Consider the following 10,052-nt stretch of genomic DNA (forward strand, 5'->3'; position numbering starts at 1 on the left):
TTTTCCTTATCACTTTCAGTTTGTCAACTGAATTGCTTGAGGACAAGCAATGGGTTAAGATTGGGGGAGTTGATACGTCTCTGTCATATCTACTTTTCCATACTCTTTTGCCCTTATTTTGGACTCTAACTTGCATGATTTGAATGGAACTAACCCGGACTGACGCTGTATTCAGCAAAAATGCCATGGTGTTATTTTTGTGCAGAATAAAAAGTTCTCGGAATGACCTGAAACTTCACGGAGCTTATTTTTGGAATTAATAAAAAATATTGGCGAAAGAATCAAGCGAAGGGGGCCCACACCCTGGCCACAAGGGTGGGGGGCGCGCCCACCCCCCTAGGGCGCGCCCTCCGACCTTGTGGGCCCCTTGGACCTCCACCGACCTCAACTCCAACACCATATATTCACGTTCGGGGAGAAAAAAATCAGAGAGAAGGATTCTTCGCGCTTTACGATACGGAGCCGCCGCGAAGCCCTGTTCTTCCTCGGGAGGGCAGATCTGGAGTCTGTTCGGGGCTCTGGAGAGGGGAATCCGTCGCCATCGTCATCATCAACCATCCTCCGTCACCAATTTCATGATGCTCACCACCGTGCGTGAGTAATCCCATCGTAGGCTTGCTGGACGGTGATGGGTTGGATGAGATTTACCATCTAATCGAGTTAGTTTTCTTAGGGTTTGATCCCTAGTATCCATTATGTTCTAAGATTGATGTTGCTATGACTTTGCTATGCTTAATGCTTGTCACTAGGGCCCGAGTGCCATGATTTCAGATCTGAACCCTTTATGTTTTCATGAATATATTTGTGTTCTTGATCCTATCTTGCAAGTTATAGTCACCTACTACGTATTATGATCCGGCAACCCCGGAGTGACAATAGTCAGGACCACTCTCGGTGATGACCGTAGTTTGAGGAGTTCATGTATTCACTAAGTGCTAATGCTTTGGTTCGGTACTCTATTAAAAGGAGGCCTTAATATCCCTTAGTTTTCAATAGGACCCCGCTGCCACGGGAGGGTAGGACAAAAGATGTCATGAAAGTTCTTTTCCATAAGCACGTATGACTATATTCGGAATACATGCCTAAATTATATTGATGAATTGGAGCTAGTTCTGTGTCACCCTATGTTATAACTATTGCATGATGAATGCCATCCGACATAATTATCCATCATTGATCCATTGCCTACGAGCATTTTACATATTGATCTTTGCTTTGTTACTTTTCCGTTGCCACTGTTACGATTGCTACAAAACTATTACTGATACTTTTGCCACCGTCACGGTTACTTCCATACTACTTTGCTACTAAATACTTTGCTGCAGATATTAAGTCTTCTAGGTGTGGTTGAATTGACAACTCAGCCGCTAATACTTGAGAATATTGTTTGGCTCCCCTTGTGTCGAATCAATAAATTTGGGTTGAATACTCTACCCTCGAAAATTGTTGCGATCCCCTATACTTGTGGGTTATCAATGCTATTTCTTTACTTGTGGTTGAATTCAAAAGACAATTTGTGCACATGCACCTGCTATACGATGAGTGTTACTAGAATTTAACATAAGTCATCATCCAAAGCTACATATCCACGAATAGGAGGAGGGGAGGAGTTGCACATCGACTACTAGATAGTTGGCCGAGGCAGGAGACTAAGTTACACATCTAACTGATAGGGGTAGGCCCACAATCAAACTGCACATCCATCGTAAAAGACTGCACACTCCATGGGTTGGGAGAAAAGTTGCACATCAACTGTTAGATAGTTAGCCAGAGTCGCATACGAAGTTGCACCATATTGCACAAAAAGTTGGCAACCAAGAAATTATGTGGATGTGCAGTTTTCATCGCTAGCACCCTGATGCAGTTAGCATGGTGGGATGTACCCATATCTATTAGAAGGTTCATAGGAAGTACAAAGCTCCCCAAATATAATAAAAATTACATCGAGGATGACCTTGGACCATAGAACGAACATTGTCGTTGCAAGAATGAGTCATTGACCGCTATTGCTGCTCCCCTAACAGAGTTGGCTTAAACTTTTTGACGGCAGTCGAGAGGTGTTCATGCATGCGCGCCTAAAATCCAGCTCTCCAGAGGTACAATTGTTGGCATTGAATCGATCTGAAATGCCTGACACCAAATCCCGTCGGCGCGCACGCATGACGAAAATCCCTAACCTCGCCGCTCTGGGGAGATGACATGAATCTACAACGGGGCTCCGTCGACTCCATCATAATGGTTGAACTCAAGAAGGATCAAAGCACGAAAAACTAGCTTGGATATAAAGTGCTGCCATCCGCCAAAACGCTGGCCCTGCGAGAAAAAAACCTAATCTAAACTACTAGACGGAACCAAGACATCAGGACCGACCTCCATACCACCGGCCTCCTAAGAGCGGGAAGATGATAGATGGAGGCTCATTGGCGAAGTTTTTTTCTTAGGGTAGAGGGTATTGGTGTAGGTGTTTTATGATATCCTGTTGCACTCTGAGGTGTACCCACCGGTCATGGAAAGAGTAGTTTATAACACGGCCGACCTTGTATAATCAGGCTGCACACTACTACTGAACACAATTTTCTACCCGTCTTAATAATACGCACAAACCTGAGACTGCCATGTTGGTCTCCCGTTTCATCAAGTAAACTGAATAGACAAAAGAAACCTTATAAAATGACGACTGCTACGAATCAGTCAGCTAGGAAGCTGTCCGATTAGCGCTCTGGTGGCTGTTGGATTACAGCAATGCGACGACAGTATTCGACTGCTTCAATGCAGCGCTGCTGCACCCGACAAAAGCTCCGCTGCAACTCTCATGGTGCACCGCCGGCGTCCGGCGAAGAAGCTCCAACGCAGCACCGACGACGTCCGGTGAAGCTCCATTGCAGCACCGGCGGAGCTCCAACGCAGCACCGACGCGTCCGGTGAAGCTCCATTGCAACTCCGGTGAGGCTTCATTGCAGCTTCGACTATGCTTCCGGCGGCCCGGCGTTGCTCCATTGCAACACCGATGATGCTCCAAATAGTTACGAGGCATCATTGCCGGAGTTGCAGTGCCCCTCGTCAGCCACTCGCCGCGGTCACTATCGCAGCGCTGCGCCACTCCATTAATTGCAGCTCAGGCTAAAAAATCGCAGCTCCGACGCCATGCGCAGATGCTCCCCGTCGGAGCAGCAACAGCTCCTACGACCATGACAGGTGGTGGTCGGCGTCGAAGCTTCTGTCGATTCATCGCAGTACGGCGGTACCCCTTGCAGCAGTAACAACTCCGCCATGGAAGAGAAGGGCCAGCGTGGCCATGGAAGAGAAGGGCCAACGCAGCCATGGAAGTGGGCAGCAAGAGAGACCGCGGCCATGGCAATGGGCAGCAGAGAAAAGAGGGGATCTGCAGATTGCGAGTCGAAGATGATGATGCGGTAGACAAATGAGTGGTCGTGGACTTTTGCGTGGGATAAGGCAGGTCGTGGAGCGGCGCTAGGGCCCAGCGAGGGGACGTGTGTCGATCGCTGGAGGAGGCTTGTGTTTCGTTCTTTTCATCTGGCTTAAAACAAATGTTTTCCTTATTAAATTAGATACTCTAACTACCAGGGTTCAAATCCTGGTGCTCGCATTTATTCCTGGATTTATTTCAGGATTTCCGGCGATGCGCATTCAATGGGAGGAGACGTTCCCGTCAATGACGAGGTGCCTACGGTGACTTCGTAAATTCCAAGATGATATGTCGGCTCAGTGTTTCGGAGGTGCTCATAAGGGTAGGGTGTGTGTGTGTGCGTTCATAGGGGTGAGTGTATGCACGTGTATATGAGCGCTTGCGTCTGTACTGTGTTAGAAAAAAACTACCAACTTCCTTTCTGGCGCCGTAGTTAATCCCGAATTCTTAAACGCGCAGCTGTGCTGGATCGTCGTTTTGAGCGCACGCTCATGTCCGCCAATTTCCTTTCCGACATGTGGCTAATACAAAGTGCAATTAAGTCAACCCAATCATGGGGTCCACAGAGAGGATTAACACGCATGGAAAGCACATGGTCTCCGACGTATCCGCGTACCATCCCATCCCGTGAATTTCTCGGCAAGATATCACGTGCATGCATTTAATGCATGTTTCAAAATTTTAAAAAGCTATAACTTTTGAACCGAGTATAAAAATTAAGATCTGCTTTCACCGCTAGGTTCCTGGCGACGAGCTCTTCAAAACTAGATCTCATATGAGTATGTTTTGACTAACTTCTTTTGGGAGCAACTTTGAATACTACAGAAGCAACTTTAGTGCTATAGGAAAGCAACTTCTAGTTAGTCTTTGTAGTATGAATGCCTATCATCGAAAATTCCTTCAAAGTTGATTACCATACTACTAGGTTAACTAGGTTCACCTCTAAGTTTTCTACCATAACTGGCAAGTATTCTACCATAACTAGTTTCGCCTCCAAGTTGATAGTATTATACACAACTTAGTTTCCGAGGTAGGCTACCAATATCCTAAGTTGCGTGCCATGACTAACGAGTAGCTTAACATCATCCTAAGTTGCCCATATATGGAAGGATTCATCCACTATAGTACGTTGATCTTTCACGAACTCGTCCGACCAACCGTATGAACCCAACGATGACATAAGATGCATTAATTTCATTATAAGAAATTAATGATTCACCTAGATCCCATATGAATATGGTTTGATGCTTTTTTAAAGCAACTTTGATGCTAGATGAGGCAACTTTAGTGCTAAATTGGAGCAACTTTGATGCTAGATGAAGTGCATTGTGTGTACTAGGGATTCACCTACTAGCCTACTAATAGTTGTAAGCAATAGTCTAATAGATGGTTACCATGGTTGCTAAGTTGCATACATCAAAACTAAGTTGTCGACAGTTTAGTTGCCTACGATACTGTGAAAGTTGCTTACCGCAGAGTGGAAAATTGCCTAACATGGCTTCTAAGTTGCCTGCCTCAGAAACCAAGTTGCCTATATTGCTACGAAGTTGCCTACACACCCCAATTGCCTAAAAGAGTATGAAAGTTGTCCATCAAGGGACCTAAGTTGCCTATAATGTTGAAAAGTTTGTGTGGGATATAAGTTGTCTATCATGATTTTAAATTTCGAAACTATGTGGAGATGGATGGTGTGATAGCCTTATTCTTTCCTTTTCTGGGAGAGTGTGTGTGGGTGTTGGCTAGCCAAGTCGTGGGTGTTGGCTGGTTGCATAAGTAGTGACAGATGATAAGTTGCATTGGGGCTGATGAGAAGTTTCATAGGGGCGGATTAGACAGTTGCCCATAAGCCTACACAAGTTGTTCATAATTTTTGCATGAGTTTCCCATGAAAATTATTGAAATCTCCAGATATAATGATGGAAAACACACATGAGTTGCTTGTTGAATGCATTGGAGTTGAACAAAAACACCCCAAAAGTTGCTAACTTTTTTTGTTTGATATTCGGGTTGCATAACAATCTTAAAATGTCAGTCATCCGAGCATCACCGATAGGTAACTTCATAGTGTTTTAGACAACTTGGGAAAAACACAATGATAAGCAGCTTTACAATTGTATGCAACTAATTTGCAAAGTTAGACAACTAAGCAGTAATGATAGGTAACTAATTATCAATAGCAGGTAACTGGACATCAATGGTAGGTCAATTTCATAGTATTGTAGGCAACTGGGCATCACTAATAGGCAACTGAATATCCATGGTAGGCAACTGAGCAACCATGGTAGGCCAGTAGTGATAATTTTAACAAAATTCATTGATACACATGTAGTGCAATGAAGTTACTTATATGTAGCACTAAAGGTGCCTCATATTTTTGTGTGATTTTCTCATTTTTACACAAACCAACCTAATAGATAGTCTTACTAGGCAAAAAAATGAAGTTGCTTTCCTATAGGACTAAAGTTGCCTCGAAAAAAAGTTCGACGAAACCTATCTATATGAGATCTAGTTTTGAAGAACTTGTCGCGAGAAACCTAGCTGTGAAAGCGAAATTAGATTTCGATGCTTAAATCAAAAGTTATAGCCTTTTAACCTTTTTGGACCTTCAAATAAATACATGTGGAACAAGATTCCTTATTTGATGGGCTGCGTCGGGCGCGCCAGCAGCTCTTTCCATATTTGAAAGAGCGCTCGATCCCATTAATGAGCGCTCGTACGCCTGGTAGCCACGTCCGTAGTTAATTGCTAACTCGAGTTACTCAACAACAAAGATAGACAAACCATTGGGAGATCGAACTTGTAGGGAAAGGAAGCCCCGGGTCCCCCGCGTCGCTCGTGCTGGGCGACTCGGGGGAAAACCCAGCCGCCGCCGGCTCGCCCCCCACCTCCCGCCCATCCCCGCGTCGCCGTCGCCGGAGGGCCGGCCGAAACAGCCGTGCCGGGCCCTGGGATGGCGGCGGCGGGGCCTTTCTCCACCAACCCTCTCCTTCCACCCCCACCCACCACCCCCGGATCTGGTGCCTGCGGCGGCGGCGGCCTCCACGGCGATGCGGGCGTCCCCTCCCCTGACGGCTCCGGCTTGCTGGCCGCGCTGGTGCCCACCCCCACCCCGCGGGTTGCGACTTCCTGCGGCTGCTCCGTCCGGCCCCGGATCCGATGAGGGGATCCACTCCGGCTGGCTGTGGTGCTCTCCGGACGGCCCCGTGGTGGCGGGCGCACTTTGCCAACTGTGTACCCCCTCCTTCGACCCCCCTCCCTTCGAGCTCCTGGCCGGCCTCCTCGTGAGGCAGTCTTGGAGGCGGCTGGCTGCGCCGACGGTGCCGGTTTTTTGCTGCGCTTCGTCCGGATTTTGGCTGTGCGCGAGTCCCCCTCGTCTTCCACCCGGCAGGAGCGGCTTCAGCCCGGTGGCCATGGACCTGCGACTCCTCCTGTGCTCCTGGCAACCGGCGCGGCTTCGGACCCGGCGTGCCCTAGGAGCTGCGCTTTTCGGCCCCCTTGGCTCGCTGGCTCCTCGGCGTCTCCGCTTCACCACCACCCTGTCGGTACCTGGTTGGCCGTCCATCCCGGCGCATCTTCGCCTCCGGTTTGCTTCCGGAGCTGCGTCCCCTTCCGGCTCCTTTGGCACGCTGGTGTCCATGCTGCTTCGGTCCCGGCGGCCTGTATCTACGCTCCCTTCCAGATCATGGCTCGTCCGGGGCTCCGGCCACCGTCGCATCCCCGCCACCTTTCACTCCGCTCAGCCTCGCAGCCTTGTCCTCCTCCGAAGCTCGCGCGTCCAGCGGCGCCCGGTGCCTCCTTCGGCGTCGGGCGCGGCTCCCCTTCCTGCGGTCGCTGCTCTGGCGTACGCCCGCCTGCCTCATTTCCGATCTGTGCTCCGACAGCTTGGGATTGCTCAGAATTTGGCCAGGGCGAAATCCCTGCAGGTTATGCTGGCAGCAACGACATCCGTGGATGTCATGCCCTTCTTGAAGGCGCTGCCATGGCCATCTTCTGTGCCCCTCTTCGAGCTTCAGGGGAAACCCTAGGTCCGTTTTTTCGGACCGGACGGCGACGATGTCTCGATGTCGTTCTCCTTCGTGAAGGCATTATCTTGTTTTGCTCGGGGCGTTCTCGGCTTGGCCCACCCGAAGCAGACAACACCACCGACCAAACCCTACAAATCTTCCCACCACCGCCGCCACTCGGTCACACACACAGACACACCTCGCTCCTCGCTCGCCTCTCCACCGAAGCCCTAGCCAGGCTCCTGGTGCTCTCCTCCCGCCGTCGCCAGCCATGGACGCGGAGCAGCTCCTAACGTACATCTACACCTGCCTCCCGGAGCCGCCAGTCTCCGACACCGCTCGCCTCGCCGCCCGCCGTGCCGCCCCCTACCACGACGTCGACCGCATCAGCGGCCTCTCCGACGCGCTCCTCCACGACATCGTCTCCCGCCTCCCCTTCAAGGACGCCGCGCGCACCGCCGTGCTCGCCACGCGCTGGCGCCGGGTCTGGCTCTCGGCGCCGCTCGTGGTCGTCGACAACCACCTCCTCGACCACTGGCCCCCGACCCGCGCCGACGCGCCCGCTGTGACCGCCGCGGTGTCGCGCGCCCTCGCCGCGCACCCCGGGCCCTTCCGCTGCGTCCACCTCGTCTCCAGCCACATGGACGGGTACCCGGCCCAGCTCAAGCGCTGGCTCCGTCTCCTCGCCGCCAAGGGAGTCCAGGAGCTCGTCCTCGTCAACCGCCCCTGCCCGCGCCAGGTGCCTCTCCCCGGCACGCTCTTCCGCATCGGCACCCTCACCCGCCTCTACGTCGGCGTCTGGAAGTTCCCGGACGTGGCCTGCCTCGGCGACGCCTCCTTCCCCAACCTCCGCGAGCTCGGCATCTTCAGCGTAGCCATGGAGAAAGGGGACATCAAAGCCGTAGTCGCCAGGAGCCCCGTTCTGGAGATCCTCAACATTCAAGGGAGCGTGAAGGGGTTGGGTCTCCACCTCATCAGCCAGAGCCTCCGATGCGTGCAGATCTGCGATTCCGTGATGGAGAACATCGTCGTGGTGGACACCCCGCGTCTCGAGCGGCTCATCCTGTACAAGGTCCGGGGATCTCTCAACCCTGCCAGTGTCCTGCGGACCGGGATCAAGATTGGCAATGCCCCCAAGCTGGAAATGTTGGGGTACCTGGAGCCAGGAAAGTACGTGCTTCAGGCCGGAGACACCATCATCATGGTACATGAGCATCACCTACGTACCTAAATTTTCCCATTTGTTCTATGCTAGCTAAGGCTGTAATTCAGTGTCTGATCTTTCTTTGTTGAATTGGGTGCATTCCATTCTAGCCTGGAATGAAGCCAAGCGCAAGCACTATGTTTACGAGTGTGACTATCCTGAGCCTGAATGTCCGTTTTGGAGTCCACGATGATGCCAATATGGTGGCCACCTTCCTAAAGTGCTTTCCCAATGCATCAAGTCTGCATATCAGGGTACTGATCTTCATCACCACCTACTAGCATTATACATCTTTACGCTTTTGTTGCTGATACATTGCATAGTCCATAAGTAATTGAACTGTTTAATGGTTTAACCAATTTGCAGTGTGAACAATGTGATGAATCCACTGGGAAGTTCGAACCTAAGTTCTGGGAGGAGGTTGGTCCCATCGTGAGTGTCATGTTGCGCATAGGGGTGATGACTATCCGTGAATTCAGAGGGGAGGAAGGCGAGATGGCTTTTCTCAAGTACTTCTTCACGAACGCGAGGGCGCTGAAGTATGCGGCGATGATCTTCCCCAATCCAAGCTTCTCTTCAATTTCAAAGAACTATGCATGCTCCAAAGCAAACTATCTGACTTCTCTGAACTGGGCCACTCAAGGCTGCGGATTCATGGTGTATGGGAGTTCAGATCCTGAAGGAGGCAGACCATGGTGCTTCAAAACCGGAGCAGAATTTTCGCGTGACCCTTTCTCATGGTGAAGTCAAAGCTCCAACATATCTCATCGTCCAAAGCTTAATGTTATGTGGGAGGGAGTGCTTAGTGTTAATTGTTTGCAACATGGTACAAGGTATCGTTTTGCTTCGTGTTTATGATCAGCTTGAAGTGTTCAGGTTAGTATAGTTAGTAGTGCTGCCGGTGTACTACTGTTGATGAGAAATCAGTACTCTCTCTATGCATGTGCTTTGTTTAAGTAGATGAATGTTGCTTTAGCATCTGATGGGTTTATCTTGGTGGTGATGGTTGCCTGACAGGCCTGTTGCCTGATAAGCCATGTAAGTGATGAATGGTGCAAACTAACCCCGTTGCCTGATATGTTGGTGAAGGTTGCCTGATAATCTCGTTGGCTTGCGCACTGGCAACGAACTATTGCATGCATGTGGTTGTCTACTGGTTAGAGCATCTCCAGTCGTTGGAGCCCCCAAAAACACCATCGAACCAAAAAAGTTGATGTCTTGAAGGGCCAAATGCTTCATCCGGTTAAATAGAAGTGTATGGGGAAGGCATCTTCCCAGCCACACCCCACCTCAACCAAAAGTTTGTGAGGGAAATGATTAAATGGGCCAAGAAAAAGGACATATGGGGAGACACGATTCGCCGAAACTTCTGCCGGCGCCCCCAAGAGCCCCCCAACGCGCTGGATTTCGCCTGGGT

The 10,052-nt window shown here is 50.3% G+C and overlaps 1 protein-coding gene across 1 annotated transcript; it reads left to right on the forward strand.

The window, feature by feature from the left end:
- Positions 1-7,702: 7,702 nt before the first annotated feature.
- On the forward strand, positions 7,703-9,379 carry LOC109765164 (F-box/FBD/LRR-repeat protein At1g13570-like). The gene is made up of 3 exons (XM_020323939.1): positions 7,703-8,635; positions 8,746-8,889; positions 9,002-9,379. The coding sequence occupies exons 1-3, from the start codon at positions 7,703-7,705 to the stop codon at positions 9,377-9,379; spliced, it is 1,455 nt and encodes a 484-aa protein (XP_020179528.1).
- The last annotated feature ends 673 nt before the right edge of the window (positions 9,380-10,052 follow it).

Source organism: Aegilops tauschii, chromosome 7 (genome assembly GCF_002575655.3).
Source record: "Aegilops tauschii subsp. strangulata cultivar AL8/78 chromosome 7, Aet v6.0, whole genome shotgun sequence".
Lineage (NCBI taxonomy): Eukaryota > Viridiplantae > Streptophyta > Magnoliopsida > Poales > Poaceae > Aegilops > Aegilops tauschii.

What these genes read in the sequence shown, in the direction of transcription:
- LOC109765164 (XM_020323939.1), top strand. Translation starts at nt 7,703, where the DNA reads ATGGACGCGGAGCAGCTCCTAACGTACATCTACACCTGCCTCCCGGAG. An exon ending in CCGGAGACACCATCATCATG is followed by an intron (nt 8,636 to 8,745) that starts GTACATGAGCAT and finishes ATTCCATTCTAG; the next exon opens with CCTGGAATGAAGCCAAGCGC. An exon ending in CATCAAGTCTGCATATCAGG is followed by an intron (nt 8,890 to 9,001) that starts GTACTGATCTTC and finishes ACCAATTTGCAG; the next exon opens with TGTGAACAATGTGATGAATC.